The 25,182-nt window shown below is 45.1% G+C and overlaps 1 protein-coding gene across 2 annotated transcripts in view; it reads left to right on the top strand.

Annotated features, from left to right (window-relative positions):
- Positions 1–25,182, top strand: part of LOC111963844 (noelin-like) — a 60,169-nt gene that overhangs the window by 18,541 nt on the left and 16,446 nt on the right. Inside the window, exons 1-3 of one of the 2 annotated variants that reach the window (XM_023987393.2) lie at positions 13,784–14,361; positions 19,365–19,514; positions 23,163–23,318. In XM_023987393.2, coding sequence (XP_023843161.1) covers positions 14,212–14,361; positions 19,365–19,514; positions 23,163–23,318 — 456 coding nt within the window. In that variant the 5' untranslated portion in view covers positions 13,784–14,211. Of the gene's footprint in view, positions 1–13,783; positions 14,362–19,364; positions 19,515–23,162; positions 23,319–25,182 lie in introns of those variants that run through there. The other variant, XM_023987394.3, reaches the window with a different exon arrangement.

The following is a 25,182-nucleotide window of genomic DNA, read 5'->3' as shown; positions in this document are numbered from 1 at the left end:
AGAACATGTGTCCTATTGAGAACAACTATGTTGCATAGGTTCTTCAGAGAGGCGATATCATAAAAACATGGAGCACATGGCTCGTAAAAGAGATCAATCGCTGAAGAATAGGTAGGAGGGAGAGAAAGAAAGATATATAGCAGTAGAAGGGGAAAGCGATAACACATAGACATAGGTAAGGATTCAGGGTAAGTGCAATTTCAGTGTGAGTGGCAAATTGTGCAATTAGTTCAAACATTGTTTGTTTCAAGTTGGCAGAATTGCATTCGGGAATAAAAGGAGTACTTCTACACGTAGGCTAACATTTATTTTTTAAATATTTTACTGCGCCAGACATCACCAAGAGGGAAGGAAGCTCGCGTGAGACTTCTGCTTAGGCAGGGGACGCTGGGTTGGAAGACGTCAACCTCTACTTCTCTCAGACTCATGCCCTATCTTGTAGGGGCTCATGCTCCAGGGGGACTCAGTAAAGCAAATTATTAGTTACGCACAAACATGAGAACATTTGGTGTTCTTATGAAGTCAACTGAAAGACTTGGGGAGGAGTCGGGGAGGACCACTCAGGTTAATTCACACTTTACATGTTGCATTGATAATATCTGTTTTTGTTCAAGTGTAAGCAACATGAAATATAAAGCTGCTAAGTGGTCGCACCTCCTGTCAACTACTGGTTCGCTCTCTGTAACATTTCCTCTTCTCCCCCTGAGATAGTGAATGATAATCTAGTCACAGGGAGCCATGCATGAGACTTGAGCAACAACACTAGCTGGCCACTAGGACTATAATATATGATACTGAGAGCTGGCCTGGCTGAAGAGTGGTGTATTCCTATTAAACAATCTGCATTTCCACTAACGCCCCTCCCTCCTCTTCTCAGCTCTTTGGACTCAAATCTTTGCATATTAAGGCACCTAATTACCATCGCACGAGTGAATGACAGAAAGAGGCTATCCCTGAATTAATTAAACACGAAACCACATTATAATATGCTCTTAGCTACCCACTGTACGACAAGTGTCCAGCAAAGGGAGAGGATCATATTTTATGTTACCACAAATTCGGATTACCATTAGAATAGATTGCCTGCTTTTTCCTCACTTCATTACAACATAACAACAGAAAGCGTGGTCACCTAGCGTCGAGCTCGCCGATTAGTCTGTGTGGGTGGACCAAAGGCTTTTCATGCAAGTGTAAAGGGGAAAGGCAGACCCGCCAAGGACGCGAATGCAGCAAGACTCTGCGAAGAGCAAGCGACAAGAACGAAGAGTCTAAGCTACAAGAGTTAAAGATATATTGGAGCGCGTTCAAAACAACGCGCTCAAGGCCTCCTCCATTCATTATTACATCACTTAAGTTGATGCACGGCACACATAGGTGTTGTACGAAGCAATGTCCCTTTCTGGAGACAGACACATAAACTGAAATTAGGGCTTCGCAGTTTCATGTCTGAGAATAGCGCAAACTTCAGGATTTGCTATGTGCCGCTCCCCCGGCTAAATTTGTCAATTGCGGTCAGTTGACAGTCGTTTCTGAGATCAATGGGTTTGCACAAATAGTGAAATAGGTGGCTCATGGAGGCACTACCGCAGCTGGAGAGAGGGGAAGCTGCAGCGACTACTGTGAAGAAGCAGAGATTCCACCTCGAGATACTGCGGTTGTACGTTCATGCGCGCTTCTCTCCGCGTGTTTGTGGATATTCTTTCACGACGCTTGGGACTATTTATGGCACTTGTTGGTTGATTAGAATGACTTCAAAACGTCACGAAGCGATACACCTGGCGGTGAACACATGAAGCTTCCCGCGGCGGCACGAACTACATCTTCATATTCGAGTTGAGAGAGTTTGACATTCACTCTCTTGAGATCACATGTTTCAGTTCATAACCCTTTTCTATAAACGATCTGGTTAAAGAGGTAAGTATTGTGTCAAATCTTGAGATACTGAAGAGACTCTCAGGTTCTTGTAAAAGAAAGGAGCATTTTAACGTTTCCAGTAAAGCAATATAAGTGTCGATTTAGTGGAGAGGGGGCGCTAAGCCAGTTTGGCATGCTCTCACACGGAAATACTGGGGCATGTATCGCCATAAACTTACCCAGTAGTAAAATTTGTAAAGCGAAAAGCCTGCTTTCCAAGCTTGATTACGGCTTCAAAATTCTACCGGACTAGCTTAAGGCGAGGTCCTGACAATCTATGTGATATGCATAACGCATTAAATATCCCTTCGTGTAGGTAGATGATGATATTCCTTTAGTTTTCAATTTGTTAGGGTCGGTTTATTAAATCAAGTGGTTACATTAACTCACTTAGGTTATGTGAGATGTCTATTAAAAACTACAAATTAACGTAACCACTCCACAAATAGTCTTTTGTTTTAAGGCGAAGTGACCTGTATGTAACTGGGAGCTATAGTAAGTTTTAGCACAAGTCGGTTAGGAACTATATCTTACTGTCCATGTAGCCATGACAACAAATCATAGTGTGTTATGCTAAATTTTTTCCAAACAATTGTTTACAGACAGATTATTTAAACTTATAATTCACTGCATCACAATTCCAGTGGGTCAGAGTTTACATACGCTAAGTTGACACTGTGCCTTTAACACCTTGATGTCATGGCTTTAGAAGCTTCTGATAGGCTAATTGACATAATTTGAGTCAATTGGAGGTGTACCTGTGGATGTATTTCAAGGCCTACCTTCAAACTCAGTGCCTCTTTGCTTGACATCATGGGAAAATCAGAGATGAATCAGCCAAGACCTCAGAAAAACGATTGTAGACCTCCACAAGTCTGGCTCATCCTTGGGAGCAATTTCCAAACACCTGAAGGTACCACGTTCATCTGTACAAACAATAGTACGCAAGTATTAACACCATGGGACCACGCAGCCGTCATACGCTCAGGAAGGAGACGCCTTCTGTCTCCTGGAGATAACGTACTTTGGTGCGAAAAGTGCAAATCAATCCCAGAACAACAGCAAAGGACCTTGTAAAGATGCTGGAGGAAACAGGTACAAAAGTATCTATATCCACAGTAAAACGAGTCCTGTATCGACATAACCTGAAAGGCCGCTCGCAAGGAAGCCACTGCTCCAAAACTGCCATAAAAAAGCCGACTACGGTTTGCAACTGCAATGCGGACAAAGATCGTACTTTTTTGAGAATGTCCTCTGGTCTGGTAAAACAAAAATAGAACTGTTTGGCCATAATGACCATAGTTATGTTTGAAGGAAAAAGGGGGAGGCTTGCAAGCCGAAGAACACCATCCCAACCGTGAAGCACGGGGGTGGCAGCATCATGTTATGGGGGTGCTTTGCTGCAGGCAATTAATGTTTTCCAACAGTCTTGATGGAGTTCCCACATATGCTGAGCTACTTGTTGGCTGCTTTTCCTTCACCTGCGGTCCAACTCATCCCAAACGATCTCAATTGGGTTAAGGTCGGGTGATTGTGGAGGCCAGGTCATCTGATTCAGCACTCCATCGCTCTTCATCTTGGTCAAATCGCCCTTACACACCCAGGAGGTGTGTTTTGGGTCATTGTCCTATTGAAAAACAAATACTAGTACCACTAAGCGCAAACCATATGGGATGGCGTATTGCTGCAGAATGCTATTGTAGCCATGCTGGTTAAGTGTGCCTTGAATTCTAAATAAATCCTAACAGTGTCACTAGCAAAGCACCCACACACCATCACACTTTCTCCTCCATGCTTCATGGTGGGAACCACACATGCGGAGATCATCCGTTCACCTACTCTGCATCTCACAAAGACACGGTTGGAACCAAAAATCTCAAATTTGGACTTGGATATTTCCACCGGTCTAATGTCCATTGCTCGTGTTTCTTGGCCCAAGTTAGTCTCTTCTTCTTATTGTTGTCCTTTAGTAGTATTTCTTTGCAGCAATTCAACCATGAAGGCCTGATTCACGCAGTCTCCTCTGAACAGCTGTGTGATGTTGAGATGTGTCTGTTACTTGAACTCTGTGAATCATTTATTTGGACTGCAATCTGAGGTGCAGTTAACGTTAATGAACTTATCCTCTGCAGCAGAGTTAACTCTGGGTCATCCTTTCCTGTGTCGGTCCTCATGAGAACCAGTTACATCATAGCGCTTGATGGTTTTGYGACTGCACTTGAATAAACTTTWAAAGTTCTTCAAATTTTCCAGATTGATAGACCTTCATGTCTTAAAGTAGTGATGGACTGTTGTTTCTCTTTGCTTATTTGAGCTGTTCTTGCCATACTATGGACTTGGTCTTTTAACAAATAGGGCTATCTTCTATATACTATCCCTACCTTGTCACAACACAACTGATTGTATCAAACACATTAAGAAGGAAAGAAATTCCACAAATTAACTTTTAACAAGTCACACCTGTTAATTGAAATGCATTCCAGGTAACTATCTCATGAAGCTGGTTGAGAGAATGCGAAGCGTGTGTAAMGCTGTCATCAAGGCAAAGGGTTGCTGCTTTGAAGAATCTCAAATATAAAATATTTTTTGATTTGTTAAACACTTTTTTGGTTACTACATGATTCCATATGTGTTATTTCCTAGTTTTGATGTCTTCACTATTATTGTACAATGTACAAAATAGTAAAAATGAAGGAAAACCCTTGAATGAGTAGGTGTGTCCAAACTTATGGCTGTTACTGTAGGTCCGGAGACATGTTGGACAAAACCCACTGAGTGTATGATGGTTCCGAAAGCCTTTTTGGAGTAGGTCTGTGAACTTTTCCATGTGAATATTGAAGTCACCAAAAATGTGAATATTATCTGCCATGACTACAAGGTCTGATAGGAATGCAAGATACTCAGCGAGGAACGCTGTATATGGCCCACGAAGCCTGTAAACAGTTGCTATGAAAAGTGTTTGAGTAGGCTGCATAGATTCCATGACAAGAAGCTCAAAAGATGAAAAGTCATTTTTTTTGTTGGTACATTAAAATTTGCTTTCGTAAATGTTAGGAACACCTCCATCTTTGCGGGATGCACGGGGGATATGGTCACAAGTGTAACCAGAAGGAGAGGCCTCATTTAACAGAGTAAATTCATCAGGCTTGAGCCATGTTTCAGTCAGGCCAATCAYATCAAGGTTATGATCAGTGATTAGTTCATTGACTATGCCTGCCTTGGAAATGAGGGATCTAACATTAAGTAGYCCTATTTTGAGATGTGAGATATCACAATCTCTTTCAATAATGACAGGAATGGAGGAGGTCTTTATTTCAGTGAGATTACTAAGGCAAACACCGCCATGTTTAGTTTTGCCCAACCTAGATCGAGGCACAGACATGGTCTCAATGTGGATAGCTGAGACTCCACTAAGCTGGCAGGCTGGCTAACAGCCTGCTGCCTGGCCTGCACCGTATCTCATTGTTTAGCTAGAGGAGTTATAGCCCTGTCTATGTTGATAGATAAGATGAGAGCACCCCTCCAGCTAGGAAGGAGTCCGTCACACCTCAGCAGGCCAGGCGTGGTCCTGTTTGAGGGTGAGTCCCAGAAAGAGGGCCTATTGTCTACAAATTCTATATTTTGGGAGGGGCAGAAAACAGTTTTCAACCAGTGATTGAGTTGTGAGTGTCAGGTTCTCCCTAGGAGAGGTGGGTGTGAAGAAAAGGGATCGGTGGCAGCTAGTAGACCGGCGACGACGACCGCCGAGCGCCGCCCGAACAGGGAGAGGAGCCACCTTCGGTGGAAGTCGTGACAGTACCCCCCCCTTGACGCGTGGCTCCCGCAGCACGCCGACGCCGTCCTCGAGGACGACCCGGAGGGCGAGGCGCAGGGCGATCCGGATGGAGGCGGTGGAACTCACCCAGCACAGATGGGTCCAAGATGTCCCCCACCGGCACCCAGCACCTCTCCTCCGGACCTTACCCCTGCCAATCCACGAGGTACTGCAGGCCCCTCACCCGACGCCTAGAGTCCAGGATGGAACCTACAGTGTACGCCGGGCCCCCCTCGATGTCCAGGGGGGGCGGAGGGACCTCCCGCACCTCACCGTCCTGCAATGGACCAGCTACCACCGGCCTGAGGAGAGAGACATGAAACGAGGGGTTAATACGATAGTAAGGGGGAGCTGTAACCTATAACACACCTTGTTTATTCTCCTCAGGACTTTAAATGGCCCCACAAACCGCGGGCCCAGCTTCCGGCAGGGCAGGCGGAGGGRCAGGTTTYGGGTCGAGAGCCAGACCCGGTCCCCCGGTGCGAACACGGGGGCCTCACTGCGGTGGCGGTCAGCGCTTTCCTTCTGCCGCCCWCCGGCCCGTTTCAGGGATTCCTGGACGKCTCTCCAGGTCTCTTTTGAGCACTGCACCCTTTCCTCCACCACAGGAGCCTCGGTCTGGCTCTGATGCCACGGTACCAGGACCGGCTGATAGCCCAACACGCACTGAAACGGCGACAGGTCCGTGGAGGAGTGGCAGAGTGAATTTTGAGCCATCTCGGCCTATGGGACGAACCTCGCCCACTCTCCTGGCCGGTCCTGGAAATACGACCGCAGAAACCTGCCCACATCCTGGTTCACTCTCTCCACCTGCCCATTACTCTCGGGGTGAAAACCCGAGGTGAGGCTGACCGAGACCCCCAGACGTTCCATGAACGCTCTCCAGACCCTGGACGTGAACTGAGGACCCCGATCAGAAACTATGTCCTCAGGYACCTCGTAGTGCCGGAAGACGTGTGTAAACAGGGCCTCCGCAGTCTGTAGGGCCGTAGGGAGACCGGGCAAAGGGAGGAGACGGCAGGACTTAGAAAACCGATCCACAACAACCAGGATTGTGGTGTTCCCATGACAGAGGAAGATCGGTGAGGAAGTCCACCGACAGGTGTGACCAAGGCCACTGTGGAACGGGAAGGGGCTGTAACTTCCCTCTAGGCAGGTGTCTAGGAGCCTTACACTGGGCGCACACCGAACAGGAGGAAACATAAACCCTCACGTCCTTGGTCAAGGTGGGCCACCAGTACTTCCCCATAATACCCCGCACCGCCCTATCGATCCCCGGATGACCAGAGGAGGGTAGCATGTGAGCCCACCTGATCAATCTATTGCGAACACCAAGTGGGACGTACCTCCGAGCAGCTGGACACTGTGGTGGAGTGGGTTCTAACCGTGACGCCCGCTCGATGTCCGCGTCCATCTCCCATACCACCGGTGCCACCAGACAAGAGGCCGGAAGTATGGGGGTGGGATCGATGGACCGCTCCTCGGTATCGTAGAGATGGGACAGTGCGTCGGCCTTAGCGTTACGGGAACCTGGTCTATAAGAGATGGTGAAACGAAATCTGGTGAAAAACATTGCCTACCTTGCCTGACGAGGATTCAGTCTCCTCGCCGCCCGGATGTACTCCAGATTACGGTGGTCAGTCCAGATGAGAAAAGAGTGTTGCGCCCCCTCAAGCCAATGTCGCCACACCTTCAGAGCTTTTACCACAGCCAGCAACTCCCGGTCCCCCACATCATAGTTTCGCTCCGCCGGTCTGAGCTTCCTCGAAAAGAAAGCGCAGGGGCGAAGCTTCAGGGGCGTACCCGAGCGCTGTGATAGCACGGCTCCAACACCAGCCTCGGACGCGTCCACCTCCACTATGAATGCCAAAGAGGGGTCCGGATGCGCCAATACGGGAGCATCGGTAAACAACGCCTTCAGACGACCAAAAGCCCTGTCCGCTTCCGCCGACCACCGCAAACGCACCGCCCCCGCCCTTCAGCAGTGAGGTAATGGGAGCAGCCACCTGCCCAAAACCCCGGATAAACCTCCGGTAGTAATTGGCAAACCCTAAAACCCGCTGCACCTCCTTTACCGTGGTCGGGGTCGGCCAATTACGCACGGCCGCAATGCGGTCACACTCCATCACCACAGGCTCCTCCTCCGGTCGCCCTAGCTGCAGCCCCTCCTAACTCCATGGGTGTCGGAGCGGGAGGGCTGGGAGGTGGAACGAACAGAACCCTATCTGGACGCCCGCGAGCAGCCAGCAAGTTGTCCAGCCTGATGGACATGTCGATCAGTTGGTCCAGAGTGAGGGTGGTGTCTCGACAAGCTAGCTCCCTGCGGACGTCCTCTCGCAGGCTACACCTATAGTGGTCCATCAGGGCCCTGTCATTCCACCCCGCGCCGGTGGCCAGGGTCCGGAACTCCAGCGCGCTCCTCGTCTCCTGCCTCAGATGAAACAGCCGTTCACCCGTCGCTCTGCCCTCCGGTGGGGGATCGAACACAGCCCGGAAGCGGCGGGTGAACTCTGGGTAATGGTCCCTCGCCGAATCTGGACCCTCCCAGACCGCGTTGGCCCACTCCAGGGCTTTGCCCGAAAGGCAGGAGACGAGGACATTGASACTCTCCTCTCCCGAGGGAGTCGGGTGAACGGTCGCCAGGTAAAGCTTCAGCTGGAGCAGGAACCCCTTGCACCCGGCAGCCGTCCCATCGTAGTCMCTCGGGAGCGCGAGCCGAATCCCGCTGGGGCCGGACGTCGCCGGAGAAGGTGGTGGTGCAGGCTGGAGAGTGGCTGAAGATGGGGTAGGGAGGCCGCTCCTTTCCCATCTCTCCATTCTCGCCAACACTTGATCCATGGCCGTCCCCAGACGGTGTAGCACGGCTGTTTGCTGGAGGACACGTTCCTCCATGGACGGGGATAGCGCGTCCACTCCTGCTGACTCCATGATTCCGGTGCGGGATTCAGGTTCTCAGGTTCTCCCTAGGAGAGGTGGGTGTGGAGTCAGGCGCAGGAGAGAGCAAATTGCAAGGAAGGGCGTTTTATTTACAAGTCCAAAGAACAGGAACAGGACCACAACAGTAGCCACAAAACGACAGGAACGCAGTCCAGGAAAAAAAACACCTGTTCAACAGAACAAACCAAAACGCAACCCAAACAAATGACAGCTACACGAACAATCCCGCACAAACCCAAGAGGGTAGGGCGAGATTAAATACCCCACTAATAACCTAAACTAGAACCAGGTGAGCAGCAAGACAGACAAAACCAAACGAAAAAGAAAAGGGATCGGTGGCAGCTAGTAGACCGGCGACGACGACCGCCGAGCGCCGCCCGAACAGGGAGAGGAGCCACCTTCGGTGGAARTCGTGACAGTGAGACTCTGTTGTAGAGCTCATCACTCCCCCTAACTGGGAGGGGGCCAGAGACAATTGCATGATGTTGACACATCTTTCTTACACGCTAAAGCACATTCAAATGCATTCACTAAACACATACATAAATCCTCAGCAAATGTACACATATCCACAAACACACTCATGCAGACAAGACATTCATTTATAGAGACAAAATTCCAAACACTTATGTCCCGTGTGCTGTTCAGCTTCAGCTACATCTCTCWCCCAGCTAGAAATGTAGGGATCCAAGAGATAGAGAGCGAGAGTGAGAGAGAGCGAGAGTGGGGGGGTTTACACTATAATCAATTCAGTTCTTGGGAGAGTGAGAAATATGGAGAGAAAGATGGAGTCTCTCTGCAGCTGCATTGCATTATGTGATTGACATCTTGGATWTGATTCAGTGTGAGTGAAAGAAGTTGTCAATTTTAATTGGCACAGCTCCATCTGACTCAATGGGAGAGATCATTGATGATCATATGTCATACTGTACATTCACAGTTGTGTATGTAGTAGTAGCAGCAGTAGCTATACATGCCATATGGTCATAGTAATCATATAACWTGGGAGAATATAGCCATTTTAAATGACATATTCTAGTCCGACTAAATGAGCGACATAATTGGGGATGTGTGAACCTCAGGCTTTCTGCATGATACTTACTGTGATGTTCCTTTTACTCCTTACTTTCCTCTCTGCCACTCTCTGTGAATCGGTCAGTCAAGCCAGCCTAGCGTGACAAGCCCGAGCTAGTCCTCCACTGACTGATCTGTTCCAGTGGTTTATCCCGTATTTGCTGATCTGTCCAGGGCATAGTCATAGGGACGGTTTCCCATACACAGATTAAGCCTAGTCATGGACTAAAAACCATGCTCAAGGACTAGGTTGAATTTGTGTTGGGGAAACCGACCCAGTTAAAGCAGATTATTAATGCTTAGTACTGCTATGCAAACTGACTGGCAGAGATGGGATGGGGTGAGCAGAGCTGAGCTGGGCAGGAGAGGACAGGACTTGGATGGGTTGGGCTGGGATGGGCAGGGTAGGAGAGGGCACACACACAGAGGTGAGCTGACCCCCTCTGATACCTCACACTGTCCTGTAGAGTCACAACTGCTGTGTACTGTACACTGAGAAAGGTCAAAGAGAGAGGGCGGGGGGTGGAGAGACAGATACATAGTAGGAGGGGGGAGAGTGGAAAAGGGAAAAGGAAGGAGAGACTGAAGGTGAGAGAGAATGGGAGACTGAGTCTTATTTATATCAGCATACTGCATTACTGAGAGGACATAAATAGCCCATATAACACTGGATATTTTGGCTCTTGATGTAATATCTTGCAGTTACAGCTAAACCTTTAGGTTGAGCACTACCCAGGTAGTGTGATGCTCTGCWCAGTGCTTTGATTCTTTACKTCAGGGTTGGTCCAGTCCTYGGGGTGCTGATTGGTGTCACACTTTTGCTCCAGACCCAGCTAGCATACCTGAATCCAATAATAATYCAATCATGATCTTTGGTTTAGAATGCAATTGGTCTAATCAGCTGTGTTTACTAGGGATGGGGGGAAAAAGTGTGACACCATTCCGGTCACATGAAACCAAAACGCTGTAATTAAATGATTTATTGAGTAATATTAAGGGAATTATTAAAGTGAGGATTCAAAATWGTCACAAGGTGATGGGAGAGAGGTGATAGGATAAAAGAAGGAGACAGGTATGGGGCCTAAAGTACTGGTGTGTCATCCTGCTGCTGTGGATATGGCTGTGGTTCAGGGGCCGTATGTAGGGCCGGCCCTGGGCATAAGCAACATAAGCGGTTGCTTAGGGCCCCGGCCGATAATCGAAATTTGGTAGTGTATCAGCAGTTTTTCTCATGTAATGTCAGTCACTGACAGTCACTCAATTAGCCCATGTCAGCAAACATTGATAGCCATCTATCTACACCTTGTAGTAATCATGTCCAAATTACTGACCAGGCACACGGGGCATGTGCTTAGGGGCCCTGACCTATAGGGGGCCCTCATTGATTTTGTTAGTCATTCTCACTCAGGTATCATATGAACATGGGATAAGTCATGGTAAAATGTGTAGAATTGTAGGAAATTAGCTATAAAACTGCAAAAATATATCTCCACCGTGTGGCAGAATTTGTAGAATTGCAGGAAATTAGCTTTAAAACAAGAAAATGTTCTGTTCAGCCCCATGGCACAATGAGTAGAATTGCATGAAATGTGTTTTAAAACGGATAGATTTTCTTTCCGCCCTGTGGCAAAATGTTGCAGAAAATGTCCCTTAAAACGGCAACATTTTCTCTATGCCCCATGGCAAAATGTGTAGAATTGCAGGAAATTAACTTTAAAACATAATTTGTTCTCTTCCCCATCAAGAGGGGGACCACTAAAATGCTTTACCCGTAAAGTGGGGGGCTCCCAAACCAAATCTCGCTTCTCAGAGTAGGAGTGCTGATTTAGGATCAAGTCCCCCTTGTAATCTTATTCATTGTGAGCTTGAAGGCAAAACTGATCCTAAGTCAGTACTTATACTACTCTGACAAGGTTGATACTATATATATATGGCCTATGGCAGAGTTTCCAAAACCATCACTACAGAGCTGATTCAAATAATGAGAAAGAGAGAGTGTGAGTGAGTGATAATCAATTCACCTGAACCTGTATGTCAGGGGTAGGCAACCCTGGTCCTGTAGTGCTGCAGGCACTTCATGTTTTTTGTTTAAACGACCTGGAAGACCAGGTGTGTTGAATTTAGGCAATCACTGAACTGATCAATTTGCTCTGTTGGTCAGGTGTGGTGCCTAGTTGGAACAAAATCCGGCAGTACCTGCGGCACCCCAGGAACAGGTTTGCCTAACCCTGCTGTGCTTGTTTTTCTGCCTGTAACACCTTCAGAAATCATTTTKGGTGACGCAAATTAGGCACACATTCCAACACGAAATGAGTCGCCAACCGTTGGGTGATTCATTTGCACATTTAAATTGGGTTGTGACATGTATGTGATATTTCACGGCTATTTAATGAAGAACAGTACTGCCTTATGACTACTGTCCCTTTAAAGGACAGTTTGGAGTAMCAGCAACACCAAAAGCAGCTACAAGATGGTGCCAGAGTCTTCAACATCATTCGTTTTAGATTATACTGTAAAGGCAGTGTTGATAATGATAGTTGTGGCTTTGGGGATTTTTGAATTAAGCTTGGTTTTGTGTTAAAATCGTCGATGTGTTTTAATGCACTTTTTTTTCATTATTGGATAATAMATGCATGTTATCCTTATTGTGTGCCCTATTAGGCATATGTACAACCCTTATTTGCCTATCTCACCACCTTAATATGCCCACCACAACTTCTGATCAAATTCTGAACTGGTGGAGTATTTAAATCAAATCATAATGGACTTTAATTGCATGAGGTTGTTCATTATATTAAGGTCAACTTGAGTAATTATCGGTACCTTAACATCTCGGKGTCCATGGGGGGTGTGGAAGTGAGAAACGTCACCTGCTGCGGCCCGGGATAATTGCCGCGTTCAAAACAACTGGGAACTCAGAAACAAATTATCCCTGACTGAGAAAAATCGATTTGAACGGTCATCCAACTCGGAATTCAAACTCGGGAATTTGGGCCTCTTTCTAGAGCTTCAACTTTCCGACTTGAAGATCACTTACTTCCTGATTTGACCTYGTATTTTTTAGAGATCACTTTTTTATTTTATTTTTTTACTTGGTAATAGAAGCGTTCAGCATCTTGCGAGCGGACAAGTGGGGAAATTTTTACCGGGAACTGCTCTTTCCCCTATTTCCTCTGGGGGCGCGATTGAGGACAATAACGGCGCGCAATCCGAGATTACACCAACCAAACACACACCGAAATAATGTGGTTTCCTCAAGGGTACTTTGGGAAAGGTGATGGTTCTATGTGGAACCACAATGATTTAAAGAGCTCTTCAATGGTTCTTTACGGTTCACAAAAGGGGTCTTTGCTCTTTTAGGGAAAATTAAAACATAGTGAAACGGCTCATCAGAATATGTCGGGTCATGGTATGCGCATAGTTATTTTTGTGCAACCGTGAGTGAGAGTGTCATTCCAGYTTATGTTSTGGCATTATATGTAACTAGGGCCGGCAACGGTGTTTTTTGTATTAATTGAGAACGGTTGTCCGTTGGTCGCAATTGTTGTCAGGGATCCGCAGTTGTTCCAGAGGTAGTTCACTTCATATCCACCTTGTCAATTAACACAATAATAACACCTAAGGAATGTTAGCAAWATGATATGGCTGACAAGAATAAAAAATAAAAACGTCGGTTCTTCAAAATGATCTAGAAAGAATCGTTCAGTCTGAGAAAGATTCTTTATGGAACCATTATCCACAAAGTTAAATAAATAACCGTAATAAAGGGTGCTATATAGCCCCGAAAAGAGTTGGAACCATAGTGGAACCCTTTTTTGGTGCTATTTAGAAAACATTTCAATGGGTCTTCATAGCACCGTACATGTTCCAATTAGAATCTTGAAAAAAATGTGTTTTATATTGCACCAAAAGGTTTCCGCTACGGTTACAARCCAAATAACCCCTATCTGGCGGTATACAGATCCATTGTTTCGTGTGTATATATSTGCAGGCACCCCCTTCTCCTTTTGGAACAGCCTGTGTGTAGTCACTCGCACTTATATTCAGGAGGCGGACTGAGGGCGTGAACGAAAGAGGAAGGGAGAACGGGAAAGCCACCAGAGCGCGGGACAGCASAGAGAGAGAAAGCCCTTTGCCTGGAATTGAAAGAGATAGGCCTGTCCATCTAGATTTCTCCATCTCTAACCCACTCCTCAATCTCACTTTCTCACGACTTTCGGGTCTGTCCGATTGGTTATCGAGGGTTTATTCTCATTAACGTGATCCATACCTGCTCCTCCGAGCTTTTTCCAGCTCCGAACCATTCCGCCATTCACCAGTGATGTCCAAGAAACGACCGACCGAAACGGGGCTACGGGTGTTACACCAGCAGGCTGTGGCTTCACCGGGCAACATGGATTGCCTTGCTCGTTTCTCACCGGATTGTGCTGAAATAGAATACAGCTAATTTGGGTTAAACACAGAGTGAAGAGATGTCGGTACCGTTGCTGAAGATCGGTGTGGTGCTGAGCACCATGGCGATGATCACTAACTGGATGTCGCAGACGCTGCCGTCGCTGGTGGGGCTCAACACCACCAAGATCACCGCGGAGAGGGCAGGCTACCCGGACAGGAGCACCGGAGTAAGTGTCAACCCCAACTTTTCGTTTCTCGCGGCTTAATTTCGGCTGCATATCATTTCCCCAACTATTACTTATTTTGTTTTATTCGCTCTCTTTGGTTCATTAATTATTAAACGTATAAAAGCCTTTCGCTTTAATTAAGCTCTTTGTTTTTGCTTGACATGGTTACTAGTGTATTTTTATGCTGTGCTGTCTGTTTCCAGCGTTTGGTTGGCTCTCAGATCTAAGAGCAAATGGAATTGCAGAGGCATGGTTGATATCGCCTTTTTCAGTTTGATATCACGAGAGAGAGAGAGAGAGAGAGAGAGAGACTAGTTGTAGGTTACTGTATTTTCGAGGTGAGGCGGGGGAGCGCGCTGAGAGGTGGAGGAGAACAAGGGCGCGCGGTGGAAACTGAGCGCGGTAATGGACTTGGATGCTGTCATTGATAAAACGCTGCAAGGTGAAAATTGAGTGAAAATGAAATTTCACGGCCAGACCTTTACACTGAAAGCAGCTGGGTTCATATTTATCCCCGGATTTCAGGCACCCTCTGTGGGGTCTCTGATTCTCTGATCATCGAATGAAAAGCGCACCAGATGAATAATTGGGTCCTGTTATTACTCGGGGCAGAAGGCTTCTCCTCTTTGTATTTTTGTCAAGCACAATCTGACCTTTTGGTTAATCGAAGAAAATGTAATTATTATTAAACATAAATAGGCTAATACTTTGTGAAATAAATGTTGAAACCTATAGAAGAAAAAAAATCGATGTGATTTTACGCAATGAGGTTGAGTAAGAAATAATTAAATAAAACGCACTCCTTAATGGTTTACATTTTTGGCAAAAAGCTGTTTGATTAGAACATAAACCATTTCAATAATTAAACCATAAAACAATACTATCTGGTCCGATATAAAGGCTGCACTGTAATGAAGGGCCGACATATTACAATATTACATGATGATCTGATTGACATGTTGTGTTATTACATAGTAATAACCAGAGCCATGTGTTTAGATAAGACATGGCTCTGGTAATAACATCCATGAGTGTTAGCGCTCTGACTTTCAGCTGTTCTCTTGTGGGATTATTGATGTAAAAAACTTCCTCTTAACCATGCACAAAAAAAAATCTAGGGGGGCACAAAGTACATGAGAACGGCTGGGGGGGGGTGACGTTGGAGAATTTGACATTTTTCAAACACCTGAAATAGCTTTTTCTTGTAGTCTAGAGGCATAATCATAATGCTTAATTATGTAAAAAAAATAAAAAGGTATATAATGACTAAAATAACCCTTTGAGCTCTTCAACGGTTCCTTACAGTTCGCAAAAGGGTTCTTTACTCATTTAGTGACAATTAAAATGTAGGGGACGCGGCTCATTAGAATATTGTTGTGTAACCGGGAGTCAGAGTGTCATTCCAGTTTGTCTGATGTGTTGCGTTAGGTCAGTATCTGACTTTAGCCGGTGGCAGTGTTTTGTGAAAGACTCGTGTATGGCCTTGTTAATTGAGAACGATTGATGAAATCAGTCAGTTCTCAAWTTTTTCTTCCGGGACCCCCATCTGTTCCAGCGGTAGCTCACTTGATTCAACTTGTCGATTAACACAGTAATAACACCTATGGAATTTTAACAATATAATATGGCTGACCGGAATTTTTAAAAACTGTATTGTTTTTTGAAAGGATCTACAAATGACCTTTCATGTTGAGAAATGTTCTTTATATCACCGTACAGGTTCCATTTAGAACCTTATTAGCATGGTTCTTTATTGAACCTTCAAAAAAGGGTTCCCGCTATGGTTACAAGCCAAATAACCCCTATCTGATATTATTTAGAACGATATTATTTAGAACCGTTCTTTTCTTGTGTGTAGTTGAGCATCTTTTCATTATATTCAGTCAATGCCTCTGTGAAGTGAATATGGAAAGGTTGCCAGGTTGGCTTTAAACATTCAAATTGATTTACCACACTAAGTTAATTGTTGGTGACCTTTTTGGTTCCCTTTAGGGCTCTGCATCCATGCACTATCCAATTCACTCTCAGCAGTACTCCGGCCACCGGACATTTGACTCAGATTAATATTCACTATTGGAATAAGGCTTCTCTTGCACCCTGGTCATGATGTACAGTCAAACGATGGATTGTGGAATGAGTGTGTGGATTCAGGATCAGGACGCTGTTGGCTTTTATGTGACAGTAGTAATGAAAGTGCTACGATTTCAGATTAGTCCTGAAGATATGCAATGGCCCAGGTAGAGAGACTGAATGGAAGTGCAACGGTTTCAGATGACCAATGCAGATATGTATTGGCTATTTCCTATGTTCGTGCCACCAGAACTGTAGATATATTTACATATGGAGCATGAGTCTTTGGCTGAAAGGTTTTGTGATTACTCATTTCTATGCTATCTGCACTCTAAATAATTCTGTGTTAAAACAACCCAATTTATGTAAATATTGGACAGAACACACATTGGGTTATTTTGACCCAGCCACTTGAGTCACAAACAACCAATTMTTTTCTTTAAATTGSGTTGTTGAGCTATGATCCACCAAGGTCAGATAAGAAGACTGGAGGCGTGGCTATCCGGTAGTTATTTCTGGCCAACCGTGAGAGTGAATGYCATTCCAGTTAATAAATTMTGTTGTATTGTCAAGGAATTATAAGGGTTGAGTCAGTCAGTAAAATACTTGGTGGAGAGTGTGGTGAATCGGTGGCGATGACGTTGTCTGTCCTGCAAAGTTTTGATATGTCTAACCCTGACAAGGTCAAGTTAGGATGTTTATCCTGTGAGAGCTTTWGTTCTGAAAACACTGCAGTGTATTATGACCCAAGCTTATGGTCATGTTGCAGCAGTGTGTATGAGGGAGATTCCTACATGTAACAAGTGTGCAGGAGGGCATGAGACGAAGGAATGTGTAGTATCGGTGGAGAAAGTTGTGTGTTAGCTGTGGCGGTGCCCATGGGGCTGGAGATCGGGCCTCCAGTGAGACAAAGGCAGGTTGAGGTTGCCAGGGTCAGAGTAGTACAGAAAGTGTTGTATGCTGAAGCAGTGAAGAGAGTGGGTACAGCGTGAGGGATCCTGAGAGGATTTCTGCGAGTAGGAAGAGACCATTAGAGAGGGATGGGAATAATATGCGCTTCAGTAAGGTGGGTTTCTTAGCATTCATAGACGTGGTTGTCAACTGAACCGCAGAAATGCAACGTGAGTCACAGAAAATTGCAGGTTGTGGTGGCAGCTGCAGAGAAGTCCTTGGGATTGTGAGGTTTTACTGAAAAAAGATTTGCAGGGGGTGTTGAGTGGTAGTTTTTTTCCTCCCAGACCTTTGGCCTGGAGAATGATTAGATAGGGTTAAATAATGGAATAGGGTAGTGTTTTTTTTTGTGAGGGCTAATAATTGGCAGGGTCATTTTCCTTTCCCCTAATTTTGTATTACCGGATGTTAGTAGTAGGTGGCGGTGTATGCAACTAGAAGTTGGACGCGAACTACCAACCCAATCCCAAAGTAGAAGAAGAAGAGTCAGTGAAAGTAAGTTGAAGTGGACTCGTGATGATTTTTTTGCGTTTCTTCCATCCAGAGGACACAGGCGCTCACAACCACGCACATTGGGACAATAACTACGACTTGCTTTGCTCTTTGGAGCAGGGTGCCATTAAAAGGAGTGACGGTGTTAAGTGTTGAGGRGGATCAACTGAAATGGAAGATTCCAGGTGGTATGTGACGCCCGCCATTTGGTGCGACRCAGACCCCGTGGAGAGCGTGGTGAAACAGAGAAGACACTGTCTGTCCTGCCGRGTTTTTACCTGACWGCCATGGTTATCAACTGCACRGCAGACATGGAACGCGAGTCACAGAAAATACACGTTGTGRTGGCAGCTGCAGAGAAGTACTTGGCATTACACCATTTTTTCTGCAGAAGAGTTACAGGGGATGTTGATTTGGTAGTGTTCTGTCAGCCTACAAAAGTGTCCGTGCTCAACCTTAACATGTGTTGACTATACAACAGAACAGATGAACTGGAATGACATTTACTCAACAACAAAAAAAAGTACTATCCGTAAGTCATGCCCCGACTAATCCATGGCTCTAGTCTTCKATTATATTTTTGTTCATTATTGCGCTGACCCGGTGGATCATAGCTCAGTAACCCAACTAAGTGAGTCAACAGGCTGGGTCAAAARTAACCCAACGTGTTGTCTGTCCACTATTTACCCAACACTGGGTTGTTTTTAACCCAGCATTTGTTTGAGTGTGGGCCTCAGCTTGTCAATCACTCAGGGACAAGGATAGAGACATGTCAATCAACACCGTTGTCAGATCCCGATCAGATTGTGGTCAATTGGTTGTGAGATCAGCATCAGCACCACATTCAGTATTCATTGATGACCTCTCAAGCTTYGTAGGATTCTGCATACCCAGCTTTGCCCTGTCTCAATGCGAACATGATTGGACTGTGTTCATTGTTTAATCTTGACAATCTCACACCGCATCCTTGTATTGTTAAATAGTTGGACACCAATAACGTTGATAAGGTACACGTACATGAGTATTTCAACGTCTCGGCCAGTTCGATTGGCTGCTGTTCCCCTCTGTTTGCATTTGATGATTGGATGGAGCGGGGTTTAACAGTTCTCGTCATGGCCATATGTCCCCGTGCTTAATCCTTTGTTCGTGTGCATCCCACAGAGAGACATTATGTAAGTGCCACGGTGGAGAGAAAATAAACACGAAGTACTGAGGGTTTAACACAGCTCCACCACTTCAAATGGTGCTATATGTGACCACAAGCCTACAGTTTAGGTTTGAAATGTGCGGCCAAGCTAAGCCAACGCAGTCAGAGAGCAGGCGAGGATGGAAGGGGTAGAATAAGTTATTTGTTCAACAAATCCCTGACAATTGGATTATAGGATGGATGCTTTTGTTATTCTCTCACCAGTTTTTTCCCCCGAACACCCACCCACCCTCCCTCCCACTCTCTTTCTGTCTCTCTATCTCTCGCTYTCTCTTTCTTCCAGGTGTTGCCAGCGAACCCAGAGGAGTCGTGGCAGGTGTACAGTTCAGCCCAGGACAGTGAGGGGAGGTGTGTGTGCACCGTGGTGGCACCGCAGCAGTCCATGTGTTCACGAGATGCCCGCACCAAACAGTTGAGGCAACTGCTAGAGAAGGTAACTACACTGAACAAAATATAAACGCAACATGCAACAMTTTCAAAGATTTTACCGAGTTACAGTTCATATAAGGAAATCAGTCAATTGAARTAAAAAAATKAGGCCATAATCTATGGATTTCACATGACTGGGAATACAGATATGCCTGTGTTGGGCACAGATTCCTTAAAAAATGAAGGTAGTGGCGTGGATCAGAAAACCAGTCAGTATCTGCTGTGACCACCATTTTCCTCATGCAGTGTGACGCATCTCCTTCGCATAAAGTTGTTCAGGATGTTGATCGTGGTCTATGGAATTTTGTCTCACTTTGTCTCACTTCAATGGCTGTGCAAAAATCRCTTGATATTGGCKGGAACTGGAACAYGCTGTCGTACATGTCGATCCAGAGCATCCCAAAGCGGCTCAATGGGTGACATGTCTGGTGAGTATGCAAGCCATKGAARAACTGGGACATTTCTGGGACAGCTTCCAGGAATTGTGTMCAGATCCTTGYGACATGGGGCYGTGCATTATCATGCTGAAATGAATGGCACGACAATRGGCCTCAGGATCTTGTCAGCGCTTCCCTGTGCATTCAAATTGAGTTCGTTGTCTGTAGTTTATGCCTGCCCATACCATAAACTCACTGCACCATTGGGGACTCTGTTCACAACGTTGACAAACCGCTCACACACACAGCGCCATACACACTGTCTACCATCTGCCTGGTACAGTTGAAACCGGGATTCATCACTTCTCCAGTGGCCGTCGAAGGTGAGCATTTGCCCACTAAAGTCGATTACGACGCCGAACTGCAATCAAATCAACACCCCTGTGAGGACGCCGATCACGCAGATGAGCTTCCCTGAGACGGTTTCTGTCAGTTTGTGCAGAAATTCTTGGGTTGTGCAAACCCACAGTTTCATCAGCTGTCAGACCATCCTGCTGGTGAAGATGCCGGATGTGGGGGTCCTGGGCTGGCGTGGTTACACGTGGTCGGTGGTTGTGAGGCCGGTTGGACGTACTGCCAAATTCTCTAAAATGGCTTTGGAGGTGGCTTATGGTAGAGAGATGAACATGACATTTTCTGGCAACAGTTCTGGTGGACATTCCTGCAGTCAGCATGCCAATTGTGTGCTCCCTCAAAACTTGTGGCATTGTGTTGTGTGACAAAACTGCAGATTTYTGAGTGCAGCTGTGTAATGATCATGCTGTTTAATCAGCTTCTTGATATGCTATACCTGTTAGGTGGAAGGATTATGCTCACTAACAGGGATGTAAACAAATTTGTTCACAAAATTTGAGAGATGTGCTTTTTGTGCGTTTAGAAAATGTCTGTGATCGTTTATTTCAGCTCATGAAACATGGGACCAACACTTTACATGTTGCGGTTATATTTTTGTTCATTATATTATTACTTCRTGTCCAAAGCAACACCAACCAATGACCTGTCAAGTCTTACCTCACAGACTTCAAAGGAATTATTCAACTACCCCACCACCACACATACCAGCAGCAGTCCAAGACAACATACTACTTCAGCACCCTGATAACACATTGGTTATTTAGCATTGTTTTCTTGAACATGCATTGACAATAAAACACAACAGATGAACCGGAATGACATTTACTCTCACGGGTGGCCAAAAATAACAACATGAAAGCCACGCCTATACTAAGACACGCCTYCAGTCTTCTGATCTGACCCGGTGGATCATAGCTCAATAACCCAGCATCAACAACCCAACTTAAAGAAAACAATGGGTTGTTTGTGACCCAACTGACTGGKTCAAAATAACCCAACATTTGTCTGTCAAATATTTACCCACAWTGGGTTGTTTTTAACCCAGCATTTTTTGAGTGTAGCTACACTGTAAAACCATGCAACATGTGAACACTTTCATAACTTAAACATYGGTGTTTAAAACTTCAACATTAGGCWTTTAGATTAGTCAATAAGTGTTCTAATCTTAAACACAGCTGTTTAAAATGCAAGATTAAACATGATAGTCGGCTTTTTCCTGTCAGTTTCCAATCAGGAGAACACCTACTGTATATCTCCTAAGTGWTCAGATTTGAKAAACTAGTGTTTACTTTCCCATCGTCCTGTKTAGAGTGCATTTAGTGATTSGAAATTGATGGAACTTYCCATKCCTTTTATTCAGATCAGTGTTAGGAATGTCTGTCACCTTTCCGACATTTCAGCACAAGTGAATAGGACATTTGATTCAAGACATCTTTTCAATCGCATGGTGTCGTTGTTACTCGACTGTGTTGAATTAATGTCCGTTAACTCTCTTGGAGTGAAAAAAATGTGGGAAGGCTGTCATGATCATATATCTCCCAGCGTGATTTGTTGCGGGTTGAYTTTTTAGAGTAGTTTGTCTTAATATCTATTGATCTTATACTATACAAAGACAAATAACTAAACATCTTSTAAACTAATCCAATCGCTAAGGGTTTTGATTTATTGCACCCMTTGCTGAGATGGTTGKTCCAGTTGAGATGGTTTAGGTACTGTAATCGTCTTCGTTATGTCCGCCGTCATAGCAGTCATTCTGAGTGCAGGTTGTGGGTGATAAAATAATCAGGTTGTTGGATGTTCTCCCACTGGTTTGATTCTGATAGTAAATACTTACTGCTTCACTGACTTGTTGGTTTTATGTAGCCTGTGAGTCAGGATTTTCAGATGCGAATGGCCAGGATAGCTGATTGCCTTACGAAATGTATTAAATATGGTCATAAAGGTTTTACATTCAATTGAAATACTTTCACTTAGGCAGTCAGGTGAAGGCTTTGGGGGTAGAAGGTTCTGAATGTAACAACCACGTGTCTCTCAGTAACAAACACGGTCATACTGTAGGTGGGTATTTCTTACATTCATTCGAAAGGCATGCAGGGAAATATGCAAATASAGCTTTACACCCTACCTACAGTGTTAAAATAACATCCCCAGTGTTAAGTGTTTAAAATCKAAACACCTTGTGCCGAATAAACATGTTCTAGTGTTTAAAAAGTGTTACAGCGAATTAACACGTTCTGGTATGGACAATCTAAACACTGTGATGCATTTTCATTGAAATTCGAAATGCCTTGACGTGTTTCAAAAAAAAGTTGCCCAGAAAAGTGTTCAGTTGCGTTTAGATGGTTGTCACCCACACCCACGGCCCCATCCTCATCCACCCTGTTGTTCATAAGACAAGAATGGGAACCGGGAGCCAGTCAGCCACTAATGAGTTCCATGGAAACCTCAGGCAAGAAGCAGGCATTATGGGAGTCACTATTACATCAGCGCACACTAGCCTAACAACACTACAGATGATGCAAGCCAGCTCAATGCACATACAGTACAGCAGGGATTTACAAACTCGGTCCTGGGGGCCCCCCGGGTGCACGTTTTGGTTTATGCCCTAGCACTACACAGCTGATTCAAATAACCAACTCATCATCTAGCTTTGATTATTTGAATCAGTTGTGTAGTGCCAGGGTAAAAAACAAAACGTGGAGATGTGTTCTGCAGAAATCAGACTCTGAGCCCAGACCATAGAAATAGAATTGCTAGAATGGGCATCCTATTCAAGTCAATGTTCTGTGATGGAAGAATCGGTGGCCGTATTGAGTGTAGGCATACCCATCTCCATGTCTTCCCTGTTCTCCCCTATGTAGGTCCAGAACATGACCCAGTCCATCCAGGTGCTGGACCAGCGGACACAGAGAGACCTGCAGTACGTGGAGAAAATGGAGGTGCAGCTGAGAGGTCTGGAGACCAAGTTCAGACAGGTGGAGGAGAACCACAAGCAGAACATTGCCAAGCAATACAAGGTACAGCAGCAGACCAGTACACCTTAACCCACCCTGCTGGGGAAATAGGGGCTATCATCATCACCATCACCATCACCATCACCACTCATCTGATAAAAACCACCTCCATCCACCATGGATTGGTTTATGTGTGTGCCCACTGCCCACTCTGGATATGGTCCAGCATCAGATGATAAACAGCGACATTCGCAATCGAAAAAGCCGTGGATGTGCTGGATCCTCACAGATAATCAAATGGAGATTACTCCCAAAAATGTCATTCCCATACTTATGTATCACCCGTGTTTGACGAACGAGTATTGATATTGAACCATTGGAGCGCTGCATATTTCCTTCTTCTATAGTTCGTATGGAGTTCTTTTCACATTCGCTAGGAAAAGCTCTCAGAATTGAATGCATCAGTATGTATCAAAAGGAACCGTGTTGGGATTTAAGACTTTTGAATAGGAACATTTGGGATTCTCTCTTACCGAGAAACAGTCTTCTTCCTCCACAACAATAACCATTATCACAACAACAACTACCACCGCCACTAATACTAGTACTACTAATACTAGTAACGATAATGAATTGTAGTGTATGAGCTGGTACTGGCGGGATTCTAGAACATTCAGTGGGCACATGCAAAAACTATCATCAACCAGATATTAATTAATTGCTTAGCTCTCCTTCCTTCCTTCCTTCCTCTCACTCCTCCCTCTGCTTCCTTTTAAATGACGATCAACAATGCAAGTTTAGCACCACGCATTTTTTCTATTGATTGATTTGACTAATCAATGACAGAGTAGATCCACCAGTAAGGTCATAGCTAACCAACTACACCTTTTTAAACCCCATAATCATAAGCTACACCTGCACACTGACGTTACTTTCCTGGCACTCAGAAAAACATATTTTGTACATATTGTACACCTCAACATAAACAGCGGTGTCGATGACAATTTGCGGAACAACATTTTCCAACCCCTGCATTCCTTTCGGGGTGTGTGTGCATTTCCAACGCATGCTCCCCCACCTTCATATCACGAATACAAAATAATCAAAGCCTGTTTAACATGCTCTCTAATCCAGTGTGTGCATTACTGTGTGTTGTTCTGTGTCTGTTAGATAGGTTAGTGAGCTAGATGTCAACAGTATGTTATTTTCTTGCTTGCAGGGCTAACTTTAGGACATGTAAAGAGAGAAGAAGAGGCAGGTCAATCCCATGTTCCACCTGAACTGGGCTACCACAGTACTGAGCATCAAATAGTTTAATCATTTACCTTTAGCACCATTAGTACTACTACCAAGAAACCCCACCTACCGCCTTTCCCAACCAGCCAGTCTACCTACCTATCTACCTACCACTGATCACTTCCTGCATGTTACTGTTACAATGTTTTCCATCCAAAAGCTCTCAAAAGTAAACATTTAGTTATTCACAATTATTGATATTGTTATTTTTATGATTATTGCTATTTTACTTTCGTTTTTTGTCTATGTATATTTACTAAAGACTACAACGTACTTATAAACATTAGTGATAATAAAACCCAAAACACTTTGTTGTGTGTGACATGTAAAAGCATGTAACCTTTTAAAGATGTTGCATTTTAAACGATGATGACCAATAAAGCGCTTTCCCAATTGTTTCCTGGTGTACCGAGAGCTTGTGTTTAACGCAACGGCTCGTCTCCATTAGGACGGAGCCTCTGCTATCTCGCCCATACGGTGGAACACACACTGGGTTTGTTCCCACACACACAGGTACAAACACTGTACACCCACACACACTAACAAACAGGGTGCTGTTACAGAGTTGTGTATTGTCAGAGAGTAAAGATAGGCAAGGCTAGAGTAGTCAGGGTCAGATAGGTGTTTTTTG

The sequence above is a fragment of the Salvelinus sp. IW2-2015 genome, linkage group LG5 (assembly GCF_002910315.2).
Source record: "Salvelinus sp. IW2-2015 linkage group LG5, ASM291031v2, whole genome shotgun sequence".
In the NCBI taxonomy this organism is placed as follows: domain Eukaryota; kingdom Metazoa; phylum Chordata; class Actinopteri; order Salmoniformes; family Salmonidae; genus Salvelinus; species Salvelinus sp. IW2-2015.
Note: the sequence above shows the minus strand (reverse complement) of the source record. Positions and strands in the feature narration are given on the sequence as shown.